Source organism: Eublepharis macularius, chromosome 13 (genome assembly GCF_028583425.1).
Source record: "Eublepharis macularius isolate TG4126 chromosome 13, MPM_Emac_v1.0, whole genome shotgun sequence".
Taxonomy (NCBI): domain Eukaryota; kingdom Metazoa; phylum Chordata; class Lepidosauria; order Squamata; family Eublepharidae; genus Eublepharis; species Eublepharis macularius.
Genome location: NC_072802.1, coordinates 70,307,870 through 70,332,243, shown reverse-complemented (window position 1 = coordinate 70,332,243; position 24,374 = coordinate 70,307,870). Strand labels below are relative to the sequence as shown.

The 24,374-nt window shown below is 40.6% G+C and overlaps 2 protein-coding genes across 2 annotated transcripts; one reads left to right on the top strand and one right to left on the bottom strand.

The window, feature by feature from the left end:
* Window positions 1-687: 687 nt before the first annotated feature.
* On the bottom strand, window positions 688-17,203 carry RAD9B (RAD9 checkpoint clamp component B). Its single transcript, XM_054995883.1, has 11 exons — window positions 17,170-17,203; window positions 14,926-14,996; window positions 13,989-14,138; window positions 13,358-13,472; window positions 10,826-10,925; window positions 8,807-8,913; window positions 6,943-7,049; window positions 6,037-6,101; window positions 4,461-4,583; window positions 2,093-2,228; window positions 688-1,362 (listed from the first exon to the last, which is right to left on the bottom strand). Exons 1-11 carry the CDS (start codon window positions 17,201-17,203, stop codon window positions 1,234-1,236), a joined length of 1,137 nt encoding a protein of 378 aa, XP_054851858.1. The 3' UTR covers window positions 688-1,233.
* A 556-nt stretch (window positions 17,204-17,759) lies between these two features.
* Window positions 17,760-24,371, top strand: VPS29 (VPS29 retromer complex component). Its single transcript, XM_054995716.1, has 4 exons — window positions 17,760-17,892; window positions 22,481-22,672; window positions 22,977-23,212; window positions 23,968-24,371. The coding sequence occupies exons 1-4, from the start codon at window positions 17,890-17,892 to the stop codon at window positions 24,083-24,085; spliced, it is 549 nt and encodes a 182-aa protein (XP_054851691.1). The 5' UTR covers window positions 17,760-17,889; the 3' UTR covers window positions 24,086-24,371.
* Window positions 24,372-24,374: the final 3 nt, after the last annotated feature.

The window sequence follows — 24,374 nt, the reverse complement described above, 5'->3', positions numbered from 1 at the left end:
TTGTCTACAGGAAGGCTATCTGTGCTTGCATCACCCACCCAGAGTGCTGTTTTCCAAGGATATACCATCATCTGACTTTACCTGTAAGCGGCGTCCAATATATGATTTAAATGGCCTGCTGCTGAAATGGGCAATGCATGTAAACGTACTCATTTACAGTAGCACACACCTCTCCTTGTCTATATATTCACATGCAAAATGTAGGCCTTTACAGATCTTGTGGGCCAAATTCTTTTAAATTCAGCAGAAGTATAAACTAATGTCCTTTCAGACATAGACACTGGGCGGAACAAAATGCTTGTTAATGTTTGGAGTCTCTCATCCCCCAGGAACTCTTCTGCATCAAAATAAAAGGGGGTTGCAAAGGAGCACACTCATGCTTTGGAAGGCCTTTCAGAGGGATTGTATAGGAGTAGTTCTGGGTGGATCAAAATGGTTCTTTGGATGAAGGGGAGATGGTGACATATAAAAACCAATAGCAAAAATTTATAAAATGAGGGTTCTATCAAAGAAGAGAAAATGCCAGTTACTTTATTGCTGGAAGCATGTAGATACAATGCACAGCTTAAATAGACATTTCTCCTAGCATACACTAAAACACAATGATCTACCAAATCTGCCTGCTTTTCTGTCTCTCTACAATCTGATTTGTTTTGCCACACTGAAATTACAATGGCAGTTCAGTACCTATTTTCCTTCCCTGTGGGGGTTGGAGGGAAGTACCTCTTAAAGAAAAGCAGAGCTTGTGGAGCAGTGTGTGACTAGTTGCTTTGTTAGGTTGCTGTGGGTAACTGCCTGTTACCAGGGCTGAAACAGCCAAATGTATTCTCTCTTCTGGAAGAATGTATGCATCTCTAAAAAGAGGGGGGAAGACTTCTAATCAATTCCCATCTTTTTAAAAATGCCTTTGAACAGTTTTTCAGTTTTTGGATTAATGGGTGGTGAATTAGGTGTCCTTGTATATTCTCCAATGGGGGAAAAGTCATAAAACGTTGCAATACGTGCTTGTAAAGGCAAACATGGCAAAATGTACATAATCTGATAGGAATGGGAGACTATAATAAGTAATACAACATAATCCAGAAACTTTCATTAACAATATAAAGTAGTGGGATTCAATGTTTTTACTAAACCTAACACTAACAGATGCTCAACTTTGCTACACACTTGGCATTTGAATACTATTTAATAATTATCCATCCCTATTAGTAGATTGGTAGATACTTTGTACTGTTAAAATGTTTGGGAAATTTGTCCGTTGCCAAAATCCTCTTCATTGTCACTTGCTGTTGCTAAACTATGGAATATGCCAGTGATACGTTGCTCCTTGGATGACACTGCCCCAAAGAACAAAGACTGAAACTAGGAAGAGAGAGAAAATTAACCACCTGCCAAAACCTTGTGATTCTGCATGTTAAGACCACATCTGGTATAGAGGCTGACTCTCTTGGAATCAGGTCATGCTCAATTTCTATAAGGCAAAGGAAAGGGATTTAAATAATCTGTATTCAAGGGTTCTTGGAAGGTTTTAAATACAACTCAGTGCTTTATTACCTTAATTTTGACTTGAAGGTGAGCTACTAGTTTGGAGGCTGTGAGGCAGCTGCTGAAAAACAGGCACCCCACTGGATATGTGTAAGCCCTTGTGTGTGGCTACAAGTAGCACTTGGGATCTTGCCCTTCTCTGTTAACAAAATGGTTAAGTGTAGGAAGGATCTGTTAAATCCCAACTAATCCTAATCTGTTTTCTCACTGGCAACAACTTTTTTTTAGTTAATTGAGGTTTCTGGAATAAAACAATTTCACTGTTGACTGTTGCAGGAAAGAAAAAGGGTGTTTTAAAGCACTTAAATGGACTACAGCCAATGTTGCCATTGGTGTTGCTGAGCTCTGGAGTAGATTATGGCATATCCTATAGGTGCTAAACAACTCTGAGCCACTGCTTTCGCACAGAACAGAATTTATCTGTGTGGGGACACTGCAGAAAATATATGAACAGCAGTTTAGTACCAACAAAAATGTTGCTTTCAATTTAGGGATGGGGGACTTTTGGTTTCTGATGCAAGCCACTATCTTTAGCCTTTTCCCTTACCTTAATATAATCAGCATGAGTTGGCACAACTTCCTCCATATTCATGGTATCCTTTGCTGTAGTTGTGAGCTTTGGATCTATAATGTCAGTGCTGGAAATGAGGATGCTTCTATTGCTTCTCTCTGATGCAGGACTCCTGAAATGCCATAGAATCAGAAGTGCTGCAAACTACTGCATTCCAGCAAGATCTGTTGCTTCTGAAATGCTGCGGTCTGTGGCTCTAGTTGCATGTATCTGCTGTTTTGGGGTGGCCATTAATTCAAAGAAAACCTTAACAGAACTGAAATAAGTGAATAGCTTTGGAATTTTGCTAGTATCTTCTTTCTTTCCAGACTTCTATGGAGTATATTCAAAGCACATTGGCAAGTAAGTGGTGAGCCTTTCCTTGTGTGTGTTCTGCTGCACATCACCTGAACGCTCAGAAAGGGCTCACGCTGACTTCTTTTGCATTTTGAGAGAGAGTGCAATAGCCCATAGGCGGAACAAGAAATCAGATATATAAATGTTGCTTATACATTGTATGCAAACATAAATGTCCTGTTTTAAAGTAATTAAACAGAATGCAGCTAAGGCCTTGTAGTTTTCTGTAGAAATGCCCTCAAGATATCCTATTCAGTTTAATATATATAGTAACACTGTTTTACAAAATCTATATGTTTTGCATACTGGGAATTGATGAAGGCTACCGCACTGTGTGTGCTTTCTTGGGAGTAGGCTCCATTGAACAAACTAGGACTTAGTTTCAAGCCAGTGTGCATAGGATTGGGCTGCATGAGTCATGGTCCCCTTAGACCCTGATAGTACTGTGAAGGATTGCTCAGTTTTACTCCACTACCTGGGATTCTGTTCAGCATATGAACAGGGCCTGAGAAGACATGAGTCACCCGCCTGCACAATACTGAATTAACACTGCTGTTCTGACCCAGGGGGCAATCTTCTCCCTGATGTTGTTCCCCATCTACATGTGACCCCTTGCCCAGCTGGCTCGGAATTTCGGTCTAGGGTGTCATCAACATGCAAATGACACCCAGTTATATCTACTGTTAGATGGGTGACCAGATGCTGTGCCGGATACTCTGGCCAGGGCTTTGGAGGCCATGACTGGGTAGTTGAAGCACAGTGTCTGAAGCTGAACCGCATGAAAACGGAAGTCCTGAATCTGAGCCGTGGGTCAACAGGGTTGGGAATATGGCTCCCAGCCCTGGATGGACACTGAGGAACCTGGACATGGTCCTGGATGCTTCCTTATCAGTGGAAGCCCAGGTCATGATGGTTGCCACATCTGCATTTTTCTGCCTTTGGCAGATCTGGCAGCTTGTTCCCTATCCCTCAACCAGCAACCTGGCTACAGTGATCCAAGCAATGGTCATCTCCAGATTAGACTACAGTAACTTGCTTTACGCAGGGCTGCCCTTGAGGTTGATCGGGAAGTTGCAGTTGGTCCAGAACGCAGCAGCACGCATCATTGGGATGCTGGTTTGGACACACATACGACCTGTCCTGTGCCAGCTGCACCGGTTACCGACTGAATTCCGGGTCAAGATATTGTTTATGATGTTCAAAGCCCTAAGACTGGGGCTTGCACACCTACAGAACTGTCTCTCATCGTATGTTCCCCAGAGGGCCCTTCGTTCGGCTGAGCAGCGTCTTCTGGTGGCCCCTGGCCCCAGTGATGTTCGCCTAGCCTCAACCAAGGCCTTTTTGACCCTGGCACCAGCCTGGTGGAACTCCCTCTCCATCAAGACTAGGGTCCTGCAGGACTTGTTACGGTTCCACCAGACCTGTAAGACAGAGATGTTCCGCCAGGCCTATGGTAGTGGTTGAGGTTTGGGTGGTCTACTTGGTCAGCCTCTCTGCTGTGGCCTTGGTGCGCTGTTTAGCTGAGACATCTGCAACCTGCCCTCTCTACCCTAATTCCTGATGAGGTATATTAACATCACACATTGCTGCTTGTATTTGGTTTTAATTTTATATCTTGTACTGTATTATTGATTTTTTATTTTATGTCACTCACTGTAATATTAATGTTACCCGCCCTGAGCCTGCTTGTGGGGAGGGTGGGCTAGAAATGCAATAAATTAAATTAATTATATTAATGATGGCATGAAAAGTGTTTTTGTGAAATAGCAGCTAGCAAGTAACAAGGTATTCTTGTTAATATAAGCTTATACTTGGAGACTGAGATGGCTGTATAATCTTCCCCAACCAGCACCTCCTTCCAGTGACTCAAAAATGTTTTAATATGGGTTGGTATCTATTACAGGCACTGGGGTAAATTATATCCTACAGTGGACTTGGGAGGGATCCTACCTCTTCCATCTTCGATCTAGCATTGTTAAAGAAACCACTGACTTGTAATCTACCTTACCTTTTCTGGCGTTGTGAGAGGAGTGGAGATTGATGAGAGGATTCCTTGTTTTCAATATCTGCTAAGGTAGCCAAAACAAAATTAGCTTCCACCATCATATCCTCAATGCTGAAAGCGACTGGCCTTTAAATTAAAAACAGGGGTTGAGTATCTGCTTCATACTTTTGACTTACAAAAATAATTTTCATATCCCAGCCTATACGCAGAGGAAAATCCTAGCTTCTCATTCTGCTCTCAATTTAGTTTGCATATAAAATTGTACTATTTGATGTCTTCCTTTTCTATAAGAAAAATTGTAAGTATACCCAGTACTTGAAAAAGAGTTACAAATTTTGCACCCTATGGTTACCACAGCACATTTATTTTTACCATCTGAGAGGAAAGGGGGGGGGGATTCAAAGGCAGAAAAAAATCCTGTAGTAAACAAGAGAAAGTATTGTTTAGACAGAGACACTGTCATAGAGTCACAATAGATAGGAGTACCAACATGTTTGGATATTAAGCTAAAGTTTATAATGAAAACAAACTCTTTAATGTATCATCATTAAACACATTATAAGATAATTGTTGGCAAAACTTGAATTTAAAAAAATCTTGAAAACGTATGTCTACAGTATACACAGAGACTATCATCTAATGCTCTATCTTAAACAAAATCTTACACTACTTGTTTTGAGTAAAATCTTGCCTTTAATTTCAGTCATTCCAAAAAGGGGGAAAAGATCATTCACTTCTTCAGTGCTCCACAAAATTTCCAAATTTTCAATTACAAAAACAGAGAAAAGTCCTCAAGTCTTTTTCATGCCATACATATGGAATGAGTAGAATGCTTTTCAACACAAGGTTTTTTCTCACTATGAAAATATTTCATAGGAGAAATTTGCAGTGCTTCCTTCCCACTGCTAGAAAAACTGAAGAAACATTCTCGGGGGAGTCCCCGAATTTTTCAAGACCTTCATACCTGCAGATATAATTAATAAACCTTTTTATAAATACATTTTTTGGCTTCCTTAGTACAATACATTTCTCCAGGATACTTCTCTGAATCTCTCCCCAGTGTGCCAGATCACCTGGTCACTATATAATTTGCTGGGAGGAATTTTCCAGGGTTTCCATCCTGTCATTTTGTTATTGTCCTAGCACTGAGCTAGAAGAGCACCTTCTCACTGGGTCAGTCTAGATGTTCTCAGGAGGAACCAAGTGGTGCTTTCCAGGGTAATGTGGGTCTAAGGGAGCGCCCAGGAAGGAAAAACACCTTTCCCAGTGTAACCATCTAAAATTAAACAATGAGTCTATGCATATTTAACAGTGTTTAGGATTGTGCCCCATGTATGTTTTATCATGGGATTAATTCACAGATTGTTGTGTTTACACATTGACTTCCTATATGAAAATTCTATTTCTGCAGGAAATTGCTGTGTACCAAAAAAACACACCCTTGGAAACACAGCTCTTTTCAGAAAGTGAGTTTGCTGCTAGTTTAGGCAATCTCAATTATTAGTTGAGTAAAGCTAACTTTTAAAATTTAAAATATACCTTCAAAACATTAAAAAATTAACTCCCATCATCAACCTACTTTCCAGAAACATCAAAGTGTACAGAGACTGAAGTACTGAGAGTGTCTGCAAAAGCCAGCAGTCCCTAAACACAAGTGAAAGACGTGAATTAACTTCAAGCATTGCAGACTTGGTTTAAACTTGCCGTTAGTATCTTAAACAAATAGTTACTGTTCTTTTACTGCCCTACTTGTTGGGTTCCTGGAAGTATCGACGGGGCAGATTGACTATTTAACTTAAAGAGAAAGCTTTTTGAGGGCCACTAACAAGTTCTTTGAGGGCCACAGCAAGCAGAGTTAAGTCCTAGTAGCTCTGCCAGAGCCACTCAGTAACAACAACAACATTCAATTTATATACTGCCCTTCAGGACAACTTAATGTCCACTCAGAGCAGTTTACAAAGTATGTCATTATTATCCCCACAACAAAACACCCTGTGAGGTGGGTGGGGCTGAGAGAGCTCCAGAGAGCCATGACTAGCCCAAGGTCCCCCAGCCGGCTTCAAGTGGAGGAGTGGGGAATCAAACCAAGTTCTCCAGATTAGAGTCCCGCGCTCTTAACCACTACACCAAACTGGCTCTCAGTCCTAGGCAGTGGTGCCAGTGATGATGGCTGGCTCACCCACTGCTGCCTGCTGCATGGCTGGCTAGGTCTAAGCTAAGTGGCCCCTGCAGCTCTGATGTAGCCAGGCTCGTGTCTGGACCATGGTATCTGGAGTATACAGACCTTCACTTTGCTCCAGTGGGATCTGTCACAGATTTATTTTTCTGAGAGTTCCACATTTTATCACATTTATCCCGTAATTTTCTTCTTCCTCCCTAATGCCCTTCATTCAGCATCAGCACTAAAATTCTACTAGCTGATCATGGAAGAACACAATTATACAATTTCAAAGCATATTCAAGAAAATACAATTAGTATTGTTACCCTTAGCTCTTTAAGGCAAAATGTGATTTCAGCGTTTACTCCAACTTTAAAATACTCAAATTCCTCTGGCTCAAGATGTATCTCAGTATGCATTGCCTTTGCAAAATCTGTTCAAATTCATGACAACATAAAACAAAAGCAATAAAAATGTAAACACTCTTGTAAAAATTATTACTAATGCCTTCCAAAAGTGTTTCATATGTTCATTAAAAGTAGAGCATCAATGGAGGGCGTGAGCCAGCTCCACGTGTGAATTGGACATACATACAATCTTGTCATGTGACTTATTCTTGTCATATAAACTATTTCCACTATCTACCAGCCTCAAAAAAGAAATGGAACGATTCCAGGGATTCAAACTTGTGTGTATGGATGTATAGTATATGTATATGACATTCACACATTACAGCATTCCTACACTCAACAAATGTGTGAATCATCCTGCAAGCATCTTTTGTCAGTAGATATTACATCTAACATTGGGTCAGGCATGAAATCTGATTTAGAAAAATACATCATGGTACATTAGCTAATCCTTTACAAAATTAAAGTGAATAACAGATTATCAGCACTATCAAAGAAGCACTTCCTTACTTCATACTATTTACCAAACAATGGAATAAAACCCCTGTTATCATCCCTGGGAGGTTAGTTAACCATTAGAAAGAGTGACTAACCCAAGGTTACCCAACAAGCTTCTATAGCACATTCAAACCTGGGCTTTTCTAATCCTCCTCCTCTAACCACTATACAACACTGGCTCACTTCCAAGAACTGTACTGGATTTTTAAAGGTTCTCTTTCTCTCCTTAATTCATTTTCTTACATCAAAGCAATTATTGACTGAAGCCAATAATAAATACTACAATTTTAGTATAATAATCTAAGTGTTACATTAAAAAAATAATTCCTGTGACACACTCCAGGAAGGGCAAGGGAGAAACAGTGGTGGACCATCCCCAGGCTCCCTGGAGCCATTTGACTATTATTTGCCCCTGAAACAACAGCCCGTACATTCTCACTGGGGAGCTGCTACCATCTGTCTCTGGCTGGGGCACTTTTGCCATTCTCTCCCACGTGCACAGCCAAACATGTAGCCAGCCCTTTGCACCCGAGAGATCTGAGGGCAACATAGGCTCTTTTAAAACAACAAGGTTTTAACGTTGTGTGAAAACAAAATAAGAAGGAAACAGCATATGCAGTTTCTTGCATGCAGGGAAAGATTTCAGATACATGGGAAAACGCAAAACAGAGCTAAAATAATACAGAAAACTATAGCAGCTTGACTAAACTGGTGTTCTGTCTAAATGGCTTAAAGTTCCAATCCTAAACCATGTTTTCCTGACATCGGCCTATCCTGCAAGGGGCTCTTGCTCCCTTGTTAGCTCCTGAGAAACGTGACAGGAACTCCTCCTTCAAGGTTTTATCAAGTTTTCAGTAATTTCACCCCATTGCAGGAATTGGTGCCCTTTTCATGCTCTGGCTGGTGCTAAACTCATCCATTGTTTCCTTTTGGAAGGGAGACCCTAGCCCTTTCTGTGGGGCTTTGTGATTCACTGGCCTGTTCTGACTCTTACAAGAGAGGCTGCCTGAAGGGCCTAGCCCAACCTTGGAACTTAATTAGAAACTGATGGGATGGGACCAGAATGGGATTCCTGACACTGTTGTGTAACAGTTCTTGCAAAAAGGTAACAGTCCTTGCCTAAGATGTTCTTCTTACTGTCACCTGAAGTAGCCTCAAAAAAGTCTTTTAAACATCATGCGTCAGGCATTTTCCTTGGACACAATACAATGTTTTCCTGAACACAGAATGCTCTTATTGATCATTTTTCTGATGTTTTAAAGCTATACAGCTAAATTCTTACCCATTTCATCTTCAACATAAGTCTTGAAACAAGCTTTCAGAGGCATTACAGATAACGTTACTTCATCTTGATATGTTGGGAAATGAATCAATATTTCAGACAGCTGCCTGAGAAGTTTGAGAGAGTGACAGCGTTTAAGGCTATGAATTGCTCTCTGTGGCTTTATATTAATAACAAAAATGGGCACATCTGGTTCACTGTAGCACTGTAGGCAAGGCAACATCCTGTGAATTATCCTCCATCTTGGCATATTTTCAACTCTAAATTTTAATTATAGATCAGAGTACCACAGCCAGGGCTTTTTTCCAGCTGGAATGCAGTGGAACAGAGTTCCGGCACCTCTTGAAAATGGTCACATGGCTGGTGGCCCCACCCCCTGATCTCCAGACAGAGGGGAGTTTATATTGCCCTCTGTAGCGCGGAGGGCAATCTTAACTCCCCTCTGTCTGGAGATTGGGGGGGCGGGGCTACTGGCCATGTGACCATTTTCACTGAGGGTGATTTAAACTTTAAAAAACTCCCCCCTTGTTCCAGCTGAACCAAAGTGACATCATTGTGTGGCCCTGAGTTCCACCACCTCTTTTCCCAGAAAAAAAGCCCTGACCACAGCAGCACCTGAGGTACAAAGGACGAACGACCAGGTGATGGCTCCCGCTTTAGAATTCCCTGGCAGTTCTGCATATGCTTTAAGATCTGTCCATAATTTCTAAACTATACAACATCCTTTTATCTCTCAACCAAATTAAAACTCTAAAATGCCAAACAAATTGGCACTTAGATTGCAACATAGAGCTAACACCTGAACAATGGAGAGAAATATGGACTGCAAACATTCTAAAACCTAAGACAGTTACCTCCCAAATCCAAAATTACAAAATCATTCACAGATGGCACATAACACCAAGAAAACTCTCACTAATAACTAAAACAAATCCTCCGCTCTGCTGGAAAGAGTGTGGAAATATAGGAACGTTTAAACATTGCTGGTGGGAATGCCCCCGAATAGAACCTTTTTGGAATGATATATTATGTTATATAAAAGAAATAACGGGCTACAAAATCCCCCTTGATCCAAAGATCATATTCTTGAATGTATGGGATACTTTCGAAATTCCACAAATAAGAAAAGATCTAATTAGCAACCTTTTGGTTGTAGCTAAGAACTTGCTAGCTTTACACTGGAAATCAAAGACGGTTCCCACAGCAGAAAAATGGTTAGAAAAAATATGGGACCACTATATACAAGAAAAAATACATGACGAATTATACCAGAGTGAACACTATTTGAAAGAAACTGATTTTATTGCAAAATGGTTACCATTCATTGAATTCATTTTCAATACAAATCACTCTCCACCTAAGCATTTACTTTTTGTTACTCAGATTTGAAGCAACGACTATCAAATAATTGAAAAAAAAAATGCTAGTTGTCTTTGTTTTAACTATATTGGCATGACGTTTATTGTATATAGTTCACTAAGACTTTGTTGTTGTTCTATTTTACTTCTGTACATTGTTTTTGTTTGTTTGTTTGTTTGGTTTAAAAAAATAAAAGAAAATAATAATTAAAAAGATCTGCCCATAAAAGGGCAAGGCCTGAAATGAATGAGTGGAAGTCAGACTATAAAATCCTGTTTTCGGTATCAACCTGTTTACCTTTTCTACCCATTCTGTCTTCTCCACTAGGTAGAAGTGGGAAGGGCAAAGATGGTAAAATAGGTCTGCCCCACTCTTAGATTTTGTGTTCTGCTGGTAGAGGTACACATGGGGTTCCTGAATAACAGTCCTTCCAGGTGGCCCACAGGAAGGGATCTTTTCTTTTCCATTGCCTATCTTATTATCTGCACTCATCAAAACGAGTAGTTTGGAACATAAAAAATAAAGCCTTGAAATGTAACTGGCATTTATTTAGAGGATTTATACCATGCATCTTCAAAATCTGCTTTGGGGGTTGTTCAGAAATCTGATAATCTGTAGCAAAAATCACATGAATTGATATTATGACAGGCATTTTATTACCTTGAATGTACCCTCAGTACATTGGGGCACAGTCGCTTTGTAAACACAGCTTGCAAAGGTTCACATTCTTGAAAAGATAAGTTATGAGTTTTCACAATGCCTGAAGTGGGAAGAGACAAACTAGAATTGTCATGTTGCCTAGGACCTTGAGCCAAATCTTAAGAAATCTTTTCATCCCATGTGAAAAATCTGTTATTAACTCTCTTAAATTTTTCATTTTTAGTATGAAATTGTCTGTTTAGTTTTATGTTGTGTGTATAGTAGGTTAAAATTGACTACGTGGCTGTGTTACAATTTATAGCACTAGTTTAGCTGTGGTGATGGTATTATTCGTTAATTCAATTCCCACCCCCCCATGTGGTTGTGGAAGAAGCCATCTGAAGATGCCACTACCCAAACTTGGACTCATAGTACTCACAAAGCCAGACCTGGGGGCAATGCGCGTGGAAATGGCTTTCCATAAGAGGTATCTCAACATGGCAAGCTGTTCTTGAGCAGTGTCTTACCAGGTGAGCCAGGTATTTGTTTTTAAACTCTCATGCTTGTGACCTTGGTTTGCAAGGCAGGCACCAATACCAACAGCTTTCTACATAGAATTAGACACTGGGGGAAGCGGCTTCAGTAGCCTTTATGAAGCGGCCATCTGATCTGCACTAGCCCTTAGATTCTTATATCAAATGCCTATTATCTACTTTTCCTAACAGAGATAGCCCCCACTCTTTTGCAGGGCTTGCTAAAAGAAAGACGGCATCTAGTGCTCTCTGGTGGACACTAAGAACCAAACTAAAAGTGACGTCTTACACAGGTTGGACACTAGTCGGCTTCCCTCAAGTTTTGATGGGAAATGTAGGCATCCTGGTCTTGCAGCTGTAATGGAGAGCCAAGCTGTAAAACCAGAATGCCTACATTTCCCATCAAAACTTGAGGGAAGCCGACTAGTGTCCAACCTGTGTAAGGCGTCACTTGTAGAGCTCAACATTTTAAAAATAAAAGTTCAGGTCTCATGTTCTTTGTGACAAATTATTCATGCAATCCTAAATAAAGAAATAATTTCCATTTCATCGGACCATTTAATCATCTTTCCTAAATATAATATATAAATGCACTAATTAAAGAACCTTAATATAATTAGTGTATTATATATTATATTAAGGTTGCAAGTGCGGAAAATGTTTGTTATTTAAAACTATATTATTATCTCTATTTACCATAGTCTACCAGATGTTTTGGGCAGGAATTTTTGGTCCCTTGCTGACTCAGATTTTATACAAGAATCTAGGAGTTGGTGAGGTATCACCCTAGTATGTGGCATGTTCAAAGTAGTACAGCTGCTTGCAAAACTGGCCAGTTGTTATCCTGTTTATGCCAATATCACTTAGGTGTTTAGTTAGTTCTTGTGGAATTACACCTAGTGCTCCTATCACTACAGGAATAAATGCTGTATGTTTCTCCCAGAGATGCTGAACTTTGTTGTTATCTTTTTCCTCAGTTCAACTGTCATCTGGGATTGCCACATCAATCAATCATTATCATTATCATTATCATCTTCATTTATAGCCCTCTTTCTCACAGTCTCAAGGCAGATTACAAAATATGTAAAGCAGTTCAAACAGACAGCAATGACCTCAACCTCCAACAAAGTGCAGCAGGGTAAGAATTGCAGAACTGGAAAGCAGTAGTAATGAAAACCTGTCTAAGGCAACAAAAACAAAGAGAAGCGGAAGAACGCCTTTTCCTGCAATGATGTTAGCTTGCTTCTCCAGCAATAAAGCTGGATCCTAAGCTCTTAACTGAGCCTGCAAGGATCAGCTGGACTCCATAAAAATTGGAAAAGATAATGTCCTTCCGGAGTTCAGCTTTCCCAGTCAACATGACCTCCTCTTGTCAAGATTCAGGTTCAACTTGTTTGCTGTTAGCCATTCTTTTAGCGCTGATGTAAGCATTACTGCTTAGGTGGTTGGGATGCAAATGAGCACTCTGCTGGTTCTACTGCCATGAGTTCTGCAGGTGGCCTTGGATAAGCCACACCTCTCAACCCCAGCTCCCCACCTGCGCTGTGGGGATAGTAATAACACTGCCTTTTTTCATCACTCTGAGTGGGTACTAATACGCCCAGAAGGGTGGGTTATAAGCACACTGTTGTTGTTGTTTTTATTCAATTAGAGAAGTCTGACACTGGTTTGGAACCTCTACAGCGTCACCAGGTGACTTGAATAAAGAAATATAGAGCTCAGTCAACTAAGATTTTTATTTTATGGAATGTATGTAATTAATCCAAAATTATAAAATTATACTTCCTTGTTTCAGGCAACTCAGCCTGCTGGAAGTCTTTCTAAATAAAATATGCCCCCCCCCACCATACACACACATGTACAGAAGGTGATTTGGAAAGCCCCCTCAATTTGAAACATGTCTAAAACTATCAGAGGAAATTGTATGATTGTATGAGTCTTAGAACCTAATTTAAAAAACGCTGTAATCCCTAAAGCCCATAACAGAGTCACAATATTGTATGATAACTATTTAACCTACCATGTTTGCAGAAAAGTTGAAAAATAATATGGCAGTCTTTAATGTTTATATAAATGTTGCATTTATCTACATTCTTTTCCAAACTATTACAGCATCTAAATACAGGTAGAATTGCCTGAAAGAAAAAATATTATTAACACTATTTCACTAAAAGCAAAACATAGTCCTTAAAAATGCAATGTTAAGCATGATAAAAAGTTTAGATACTAGAATTTGTAGAATGAATATTCAGTTCTTGCAAATAAAAGACATATTAGCAAATACATAGGATATAGATCCATGTGTCGATATGAAATTTACTGTATACTGTTTACTGTTATTTCCTACATTGTATACTAGTATTGTTTAAAAATGAAATAAGTTTTTCAAAAAGTCTAGCAGCTACCAGAAAAACATATTCCTGCTTGTTTTTTGTGATGTATAGAAAAACATTATCCATTGATCAAGTACATAGTTATAGTTGATTGCTGCATTTTGTATTAAGAAGCCTGTCAAGTTTTAGACAGATATACTACACTGCTGAAATAATCATAAATGTAATTGTTTTTGATAATATAAAATATATGAATATTATATACCATATATATAATATATAAAATTGTATACATTTGTCACATCTATTACAACTTACCTTTATTGTTAATTTGCACTTAAGTCGTACACTGTTTTCATTTAGACAAAGCTCAGGTGCATTTCTACATGAATAGTGTTGAAAGAACATAGATGAAAAGAAGACACAGGCATATGCTGATCGAGAAGAATTTACTGACCTTAGGAAAAGCTGTGAATATAATTGAGTATTTATCAGCAGGAAATTACAGACAGCCAACAAAAATACCATGTTGTAATACTTGGGAATCCCACTATTCTTTGTATGCAGGACACAGTACATATGAAAGAGACAAGTGCAATTTATTTTTAGCTATCCATAGATAAACTAATTATATATAAGTACTAATTGATTTACAATGCAATCCTATGCAGAGTCTCTCCAGCTTAAACCAAGTGCAATTAATGGATTTAGTTTGGGGTAATGCTACACAAAACATCATAGCTAGTCTGCTGGTAATTCATTAAGAGGTTAATTCCAGACTAAAATTGGTCAGTTCAATTAAATTTGTGAAGCTAAGAGTGAAGTCAAAGTGCCAAACAGGATACAAGTTTGCATCAGTTCCCTTTTGCCTTTGCCAAATCAGATGAATAAATGTAAATCATTGCTTTCCTTTCCAGCTTGTATTCAAAGCAAAGAGATACATTGTATTTGTAAGCCCTTTTCATTCTGCTCCATTAACAAGCAATTTTCTAAGTACCTATCAAAATTAAGCATTAAAGATTTTGTTTTCTAACAAAGCATTTTCAATTAGTTTATTCCCTTTACAAAATAGAACCTAATGATTTTTTGCATCCAGTATCCTGTGATCTCACAGATAACGCTCAGCCAGATAAACCTAGGCAGCTATTTTAAACTGTGTCGTCATTAACACAATTCTGTTAAAGTCTGCAAGATTATCTTTCCCATTCTGTTATTTAGTTCCAGATTTGTGTTTCTGAAGTCAAAATCTACTTACTCCTTTTTCAATAGGATCAAACCAGAATTCATCACTGATTCGTGCTAAGGCATATATGGCCCGTCCAAATACTGGAGAAGAAAAATAGTATGGTAGCAGTCTGATTTATTATATAAATCCCCCTAAGTGTACTGTATTAATTAAAAGGAAAACTTCATGTTTTTCTTGCATTTAGAAGTTGGGGTGGTGGTGAAGGCAAGGATGAATTTGACCTAAACTCTTGGATCAATATGATATAGTTTGGATATATGTTTCATACATTTTTGTTAAAATATGTCACCTTAAAATTTTATAGCGGAATTTGAGTCCAGTGTCTCCTTGGAGACCAATAAGATTTTCACGTTATGAACTTTCAAGAGTCAGACGTTGAAAATCTTGTTGGTCTCCAAGGTGCCACTGAACTCAAATCCTGCTGTTCTGCTGCAGAACAACACAGCTACCCACCTTAAAATTGTATGTTATATATGCAGAGGGATGCTATATTTGCCACCTTGGGAACCCTATTTTTAGTAGAAAGGCAGCATACATGTTTTAAATAAATAAATATTACAACTTGGTGCCACCCAATGAAATTGACTGGCAGAGGATCCTGACAAAAGGAAACAGGACTTCATGCAATATGGAATCCACTGTCAGATTAATTAAGGTATGTCCTGCCTCAAGATGTTGCAACTAGCCTTTTTTTCAGCAGTACTGCATGCTAAATTATTATTTTAATTGAACTGTTCATCACACCCGATACCTCTTTTCTTTTTAGTCACTAACTGTTCAAACCTCATCAGTGTGCATGTTATCAGTTAAACCATGGTCTGAGACACTCAGGTCCCCCCCCCCTCCTACCATGAATTTTGCTGGGAGTACTTTGAACTAGTCATTCTCTCTGTTTTGGGTTGCTGTTGTGATGATAAAATGAAGAAGGGGAGAATAATGATGTAAGCTGATTGGGTTCTCATTGGGGAGAAAAGCAGGATACGAATACATGCAAATAAAATATACATGGTTGGGTGAAGGGTTGCCCCAATATTTATTTATTCATACCCCCCTTTTTTCCTCAACACAGAAACAATGCAGCTTACATCATATCCCCCTTGCCCCACTTTATCTTTAAAACAACCCTGCAAGGTAGGGTTGGCTGGGAGAGGCTTCAGCAAAGCTTCACAGCAGAATAGGGATTAGAACCTGATTGGCTCAGCTCTTAGCCTGATGCTCTGACCACTACACAACACTACCTCAATGTAGGTTTTTGGGAAGGCTGCAATTTTTTAAAAAAAACCCTTTCCTGGGAGTCAGCCTCGTGAAATAAAATGGGGCTTGCTTCTGAGTAAACCTGCTTAGGTTCGCTCTCCTAGTCACAGAGAAGCTCCAGGATAAGCAACTTCCCCCCCTCCAAATTTTTATAGGGCAGTCCACCCGGGTAGTTAAAAAACAAGCCACTTAAAAAGTTTGGCACGTGCTTTTGTGATATTACTCGGTAAGATATTTAATAACTTATTTTTAGGATTCAGTTCAAAGAAAAACTTTTTAAGTATATAGTGACAGCTGCGAGAGTTGCATATGCAGCGAATGGAAGAATCTTGTCCAGATGTGATTGAATGGGCAAATAAATTGTATGAATATGTGTCTATGGCTAAATTAACTTCTTATATGCACAACAGACCAACACAGGAATTCCAGGAAAATGGGAGAGATTTGATTACATAGCTGGAAATTAGGAAAAACCAATAGTTAACAATGGATATAGATCAATTATAAAATCAAGATCTCAAAATGTTGAATAAAAATGTGATGTATATGACTGAATATAGAATGGTGAGTATAAAATTTTGGGTATAAATAACTGAAGAGAGGGAGAGGAGTAATATTACAAAATTTTGCTGTTTTTGCTTATATTGTTGTGGTAGCTTAAATCTATTATTCTGCACACCGTTTAAGATTCTTTATGTCGTTTCTATTGTCTTTTCCCTTCTTTTAAATAAAGTTATATTTAAAAACGCCACTTGTGCACAGGAGCTGCCCTGAGGAGAAGCCTAAATATGAATGATACGAAATAGCAATTAACGACAGGATAGAATGCAGCCTGTTAACATTCTGTATTAATTTGTTCACAATTTGCTCATCGTTTTTGGTGCATTTCTTGTAGGTGAATGAAAGGATTCAACTCCCTTCTAGGTCGCATTTTTGCGCCTCCACTTCACCCCCTTTCCACCGTCCCTGGCGGGGCTCCCGCTCTGCCTCTGGCGCTACCTCTGACATGAGGCCCCGCAATGCCACACTTCATAATGAGGCCCCTCAGAGAAGAGAACCGGGGGGAGAAAAGGCGCCTCCAACCCGCCCGAGTCTCCTGCAGAAAAGAAGCGAAATCGCCTGAGGTAAATTTGCCTGAGGAGAATCCGACGGAGGGCGGGGGAGGGGCAGGCGGGCATAGAGGCGAGAAGCCGCCAGCGTCGCACGTAACACTTCCGGCTCCCATGCGGACTCCGGCACCTGAGGGGCTGCCCGGCTCCTTAACTTCTTGACTCAAAATATTGACTTCCTACGCTCCTAAGCTTTCCGAAGGGGCGCGCTGTTACAAACGTTAAAACATTACGAACATTTACCGGCAAAAATAATGTCAATGTCCGATTTGCTTTCCACGCTCGTCCGATTGGAAACCGAGAGTGTCTAAAGAATTTTATGGTCTCTTGGAGCGCACGCCCTCAAAGGCCCCGGATGTCAGTTTCACCCAGGGGCGGAACGCTCCTAGCGCTCTACCGCCCGACTTTCCCGCCCTCCACGCTGATTGGGAGGAAAGAATAACCTCGCCTCATTCTTTTCGGGCCTGATTGACACGAGTCTCCGCAGCGCGTTCCGGATTTTTTTGACTCCTCTCCGGCTTCCGTGGATCGCACTTCCGGAGTGTGGTTTGGGCAGACCGGAAGCAGTGGAGAAAAGGAACTGAAGTGGAGGCGCTGCCCGGAGGCCAAGATGGTGAGCTGGGGTGGGAGAGGGAGGAGGGAAGAGTCGCTAAACAGGGCGGCAGGGCTTGAAGCCCCCCCCCCCAGTCGCTGCAGGCCTGGAGTCCGAATCCCACCCTTGCCGAGCTTTGCTCAGGAGGGTAGACCCTAATAGGGTCAGCAGTAGGCTTGCAAAATTCCTGGGGATGTGGGTGCTTGGGGAGGTAGCTGTGGGAGTGTGATGCTGTACAGCCCGCGCTCCGAAGTTGTTGTTTTCTCCAAGGTAACTGATTTCAGGTGAGAGTGGTGGTAATTTCAGGAGAGCACCAGGCTCCACCTTGGAGGTTGTCAGCCCTGGTGGTGGGGGGAGTGCCATATCCTAAAGCCTTACATGTTTGTTGTTTTAGAATGATTTATTTACAATTGATTCATTTGAAACATGGTCCTGGAGGAGAGTTTTGTGGGTACCACGGATGGCCAAAAAGACAAATAAATGGGTACTAGATCAATTCATGCCTGGATTCTCCCTAGAAGGTAAAATGACAAAACTGAGGCTATGGAAACTTTGGTCGCATCATGAGAAGACAAGATTCTCTGGAAAAGTCAATAATGCTAGGAAAAGTGGAAAGCAGTAGGAAAAGAGGGAGACCCAAAACGAGATGGTTTGACTCAATAAAAGAAACCACATCCTCCAGTTTGCAGGATCTGAACAAGTCTGTTAAGGATAGGATGTTTTGGAAGCCTTTCATTCATAGGGCCGCCATAGGTTGGAGGCAACTTGACAGCACAGAACACACATGCAATTTATTTACAAAATTTATATCCCATGTTTCTGCCCTGTCAGAGCCACCAAGGGTGCTAAGAAATTACAAGCAAGATGTTATAAAACCAAAAGTAAAATACATATATAAAAACCACAGAACTAGCAATTAAAGCATACAGCAATAACACAACAGACCGCAGTGCCATACTGAGAGTTGAAATGATGGTGGTTGAAGTTGGTTTTCACTGATCCAGTTCCCCATATCCCCCTGGCTTTAACTGGTACATTATGCATTATATTTTGGTCTTGCCTTTCTTGCTAGAAGCTCTGAGTAGTGTCCTGTTATTCTCACAACGGTATGGAGGTTTAGGTTGAGAGAATGTGATCAGCCTATGATCAGTTTAATGGGCAAAGGTGGGAGGGTTGGTTGTCAGTTAGGTCCATGAGTTCCTGAGGTTTTCTTGTATCTCTCTGCCTCTTCTTTTCACATTAACCGCAGTTTTAACAACTTCCTGCAACACGTAACACACTTGTGTTCATGGTATTTACAGCAATAACTTCTCTCATGATTATGCTTGGCTAACCTCTTGGAGCATTAAATGAAAAATCTATTAAATGAAAAATCATGCACTGTGTGGGTGGCATGTCTGCTAGTATAATAAACTCTGGTTGGAAACAGGCAGTTAGGGGAATGAGAATCAGTGTTACAGCCAATGACTGAAAGGACTATAATCTTAATAGCTTAGTTGTCAAAGATCCACCTTAACCTCTTCTTGGCCACAGTACGCTGGTTACAACCATAATCTTGGACCACCATCCTGTGCAAATGAACTGGGTGGTTCTATGGTACTGCAGAAAAAATTGACTGTGAGGTTTTAGGTTCAGAATTCCTCTTTAAGAATTTGTTTAAAAAGCAAGAACCTGATGAAAGTAGGACTACACTTAGTGAAATCTGAGAAGCCAGACCATGGGTGAACAAGGTTTCTGATGGTTGGGAATTCAGTATCCTGCATAGTTCTGTGACTAGCAAACTAGTATAAACCATACAGAACAGTCCAAAAATGTAAAATATATTATTCTGATAAGAGAAATCATGGATATTTGCATAATGCAGTTTGCAGAATTCCTCCTTCCCATAGCACAAACTATGCACCATTCTGCACACAGACTTCTCTAAAGTGGGGCTGGCATCCAGTGCCAAGACAAAGAGACACAGTGGAGGGAATCTTCTTGTGTTACTGGGATCCCTAAGCCTTATCTATGTTTTACTGCTACTATGTAATAGTAGTCAGAATTTGATTCTTATTGGCATGCAGAGACTCAGGTTTATATCAGCTGTGATCCCAAACAGGTTTATTTATTACAGCATGGGCAAAGATTGCAGGGCATGACCTTTGTGGTTCACGTGAGAATGACTGTTGTTTTCTGTGAATGCTGGATAAGCTCTTCCATTACTGCATTGGGCATCAGTTACATAAATCAGATTTTAAAATAATCTTTTTTTAACACATTTTCTGCCCTAACATTCAGATTTCATTGATGATTTTCTTATTAATTTGCCTTGATGTTTCCTTTTTTTCTGTTGCTTTCTTTTATTTAACATAGTTCATGTCTCACCCTGTTTTTTTCCACTCCCCTCCCCCCGTCTGCAATCAACTTCTTCATCCAATAAGGCTGGGCACAGAGTAAGTTTGTTCATCTTGGCCTCTTGCTCACATTGGTGGTGGCAACTCTCTCAGTGGCTATTAAAATGCAAAACAGGCATGGACTGAAGAACAAAGTCTTACCATCCACTAATAACTGTAAATTCTCATATTATTATGCTTAATTGTGATTACTTAGCTTTAAGAGAATTGTTTACAAACTGGGTGCAGAAACTTATTGAGTTCCTTATATGTATTGGTTGTTTCTCAATTAGCACAGCAAGGGTATACAAACTTCCTTACATGACAGCCTGTCTACCCCTGTCAGTCATCCTGATAGCACAGCTATCTATCATTGTCAATCATTCCTTGAGACACAGCTACAGGATTCTCTCCAGAGCCTTGCTCAGTCCATGCAGTGTACTGCTGAGGCTCAGCAGGCCTAGCCAGCACTCTAGCTAAATGGTTTGTGTGCCCCTTTGAACAACTTCCTAGAATCCTTTACAACCTGCAGAGTTTCTTGGTAAAGAGGTGGTGGCAGAAGAGATGCCCTGCAGCTAGTGCATTCGAAAATCCCTGAACCAAGCCATATATAGGATGGAGGGCAAGTCTTGCATTCTGCTCTCATATATGCCCCCGCAAAAGACTACCAGATCTGAACAGTAAGAATGCCAGCCAGACTGTGACAGTCTGACAGGGAGCATGCTTTGGGCCTTGGCATTTGTACCTGCCCATGTAGTATCCTTGCTTTTATTGCTAAGTGGTAGGGTTGAGCTCTCTATGGCTACAGCCCCTGTCTTGCCTCTGACAGTCTTTGACTCATGCAAAGTCTTAAGTGGCATAACTGCACGAGAGCAAAAACCTGGGCCATAGACTTTCTGCCATGGAGTCACATAGTCATTGTTAGCTTCTCTGTGGTAACTCATTGAGAAAAGAGTAAGAAGGATAACACCACTATCTTAGTAGTAGATGAACCAGGTAACAGCTCAGTAGTACAGCTGCTTGGCACAAAAAAGGGCCTGGATTGAATCCCTGGCATCTCTAGTTTAAAGGATCAGGCAGCAGGCGATATGAAAGACCTGAGACTCCCATAGAGCTGCTACCAGTCAGCATAGACAAGACTGACTGATGAATCGCTGGGCTGACTTGGATGAAGGGAGCTTTGTTTGTTAAGGAATTGTTTGGATGAAGTGGTCAGTTTCACCAACTTGGTTACAAGGCACAGAAAGCATCACTGTCTTATTTGTGCTTTATGCTGTGGAGTGTTAGGACACTAAGATTTAAGAGCCACAGATTGGAACTGAAGGACTAGAGAGAAACTTTAAAATGTAATGAGGTTTATGAGGCTAATTGCTGTAGACATGAGACCATCCAACATTGTGCTCATAAATGGAAAAATGGAGAAAAGGGATAATGGAACTGTGAAAGTTGGTATGCCAAGCATGGAGACAGTCCTAAGTCCTACTCTACTCTGGTTAGACCTCCCCTAGAGTATTGTGTTCAGTTTTGGGCACCACAATTTAAGGATATAGACAAGCTGGAACATGTCTAGAGGAGGGCAACGAAGATGGTGAGGGGTCTGAAGACCCAAGTCCTATGAGGAAAGGTTGAAGGAGCTTGGAATGTTTAGCCTGGAGAGGAGACGACTGAGAGGTGATATGATAACCAACTTCAAGTACTTGAAGGGCAGCCACGTAGAGGGTGGTGCAGAGTTGTTTTCTGCTGCCCCGGATCAGACCAGAACCAACAGCTTGAAATTAAATCAAAAGAGCTTTCGGCTAAACATTGGGAAGAACTTCCTAACAGAGCAGTCCGTCAATGGAACAGGCTTCCTTGGGAGGTGGTGGGCTCTCCTTTACAGATTTTTAAGCAGAGGCTAAACGGCTGACAGCAATGCTGATTCTGTGAACCTGGGCAGATCATGAGGGGGAGGGCACAATGAGTTACACCAGTGCTTAGTTCTTCTGGCCCCTTCTTACATACCCAGGGTAATGCCAGTCTCCCCCTTGGGGTCAGGTAGCAATTTTCCACAGGCCAGTTTGGCTAGGGATCCTGGAGGTGTTTTGCCATCTTCTGGGCATGGAGCAGGGGTTGCTGGGGCAGCTGGGGGGGCGGAATTGTGAATTTCCTGCATTGTGCAGAGGGGGTTGGACTAGATGACCCCGGAGGTTCCTTCCAACCCTATGATTCTAAGTGTATTTTCTTTCCTCCCTAAGTTGGTGCTAGTGTTGGGAGATCTTCACATCCCGCACAGATGCAACAGCTTACCAGCTAAATTCAAGAAACTGCTCGTTCCAGGAAAGATCCAACACATCCTCTGCACTGGAAACCTTTGCACCAAAGAGAGCTATGATTACCTCAAGACCCTGGCTGGAGATGTTCATGTAGTTAGAGGGGATTTTGATGAGGTACTGAAATCTCTTGAAATTCTGTGTTGGGGGTGGAATGCAGATTAATTGTGCGGTTCTATATAGCTGCCCATGGGGGTAGGTTCTCTTTTGTTGTTGTTGTTGTTGTTGGTGGTGGTGGTGTGTGTGTGTGGTGGGGGGGTCGTTTTGCTGGAATAAGACGTTAGGACTAATCTCTTGTTCCACCTACAGTATTGTTATAGTCAGTCATTGGTCGAAAGAAAGGTAGCATTTCATTAAAGCACGGAAGAACCTGGCAGAGAACCGCACCTATGTAGTTAACGTGTCTTGTCTTTGATTCTAGAATTTGAATTATCCAGAACAGAAGGTTGTAACTGTTGGGCAGTTCAAGATCGGGCTGATCCATGGCCATCAAGTTATTCCTTGGGGTGATGTGGCCAGCCTGGCATTACTGCAAAGGCAGTTTGATGTAGACATCCTCATTTCAGGACATACACACAAATTTGAGGCATTTGAACATGAAAACAAGTTCTATATCAACCCTGGGTCAGCAACAGGAGCCTACAGTGCTTTGGAAAAGTGAGTTGAATGCAATGCAATGAGCTATTGAGTGGGGGGGTGTTGGTCGTAGTATGTTAATTGCTGCAGTTTGTGTAGGCCAAGGTATTCATGCTTGTCCCGGGTTATGAATCTTTGCCATTAACCTGGATCCAGTAAACTTGTTACCTGTAGGCCCTAGCTTTAGAGCTTGTCTTCCATCCAGGAATAAAGTGTACATAAGCAGAGTACTATCATATAAGGCACTACATGCAATTAAGCTGAGCTGTTATGGGAAAGGTCACTTTTAAAAGACTTGAAGTCTTCTTCAGTGAGCTGTGACTTTCGAAAGCTCATACCCTACCACAAATTTTGTTAGCCTTATAGGTGCTACTGGACTCTTGCTCTTTTCTACTATCCACCTTGAAGTCTATATATTTTTTATTATTATTTGTAGTAGCTTCAGGCGATTCAGAGGGGTTTGAGGTAAGAGATGTCCCTGAAACTAGCCTGAGTGAACTTCCTGAAAACTGTATCAGCAAAAGTATAATAAATGGTGCTGTCCATTTTACTATCAACTAGTGTGTTACTGCTGTTAGAGGATGCTAGTGGATTCTAGGGTGTTTTGTGTATTTGCGTTCTAATAGTCTTGCAGATGGAGCCTTTTTACTTAGAAGCCAGTTCCAGAATGTTCAGCGGTTCTTTCTCCTGATTAGCACGCACAGGCATACCAGTCTTACATTAAGTGGCTGCATTAAGATGCTGTCAGAAAAAATAACTTTTTTTCTTACCCCTAGCAACATCATTCCTTCGTTTGTGCTGATGGATATCCAAGCTTCCACAGTCGTTACTTATGTTTATCAGCTGATTGGCGATGATGTGAAAGTAGAAAGAATTGAGTACAAGAAATCATGAAGCCAACCACTCCTGCCTGTTTATGCTCTAGTGTCCTTTCTCCTCCTCTTGCAACATTCACTTAAAATATCTGCAGTGTTTGCAATATTATTTTAGCTTATGAAATTATTCTTTTCCTTGTTGTAGACAGGTTAACAGTACTTGACATCTTAAAGTCTGCCTTGGCTTTCTTAGTTTTGACTTTGGAAAGGTTCGAGCTTGTAAATACTGTTCAAAATGCTTGGTAGAATTTCATCTGTTCATGTGAACGATTCCCAATCTTGTAATAAATATTCATTTAACTTCACTT

Bases quoted from the DNA above. Each gene is read 5' to 3' on its own strand.
- RAD9B (XM_054995883.1), bottom strand. From the start codon at position 17,203: ATGAAGTGTGGCATTGCGGGGCCTCATGTCAGAG. The intron at 13,473-13,988 runs GTAAGTTGTAAT...TTTTTCTTTCAG, and splicing joins AGTGCAAATTAACAATAAAG to GCAATTCTACCTGTATTTAG. The intron at 7,050-8,806 runs GTAAGAATTTAG...GAATTTGAACAG, and splicing joins TTATGTTGAAGATGAAATGG to ATTTTGCAAAGGCAATGCAT.
- VPS29 (XM_054995716.1), top strand. The intron at 22,673-22,976 runs GTACTGAAATCT...CTTTGATTCTAG, and splicing joins TTAGAGGGGATTTTGATGAG to AATTTGAATTATCCAGAACA. The intron at 23,213-23,967 runs GTGAGTTGAATG...TCTTACCCCTAG, and splicing joins GCCTACAGTGCTTTGGAAAA to CAACATCATTCCTTCGTTTG.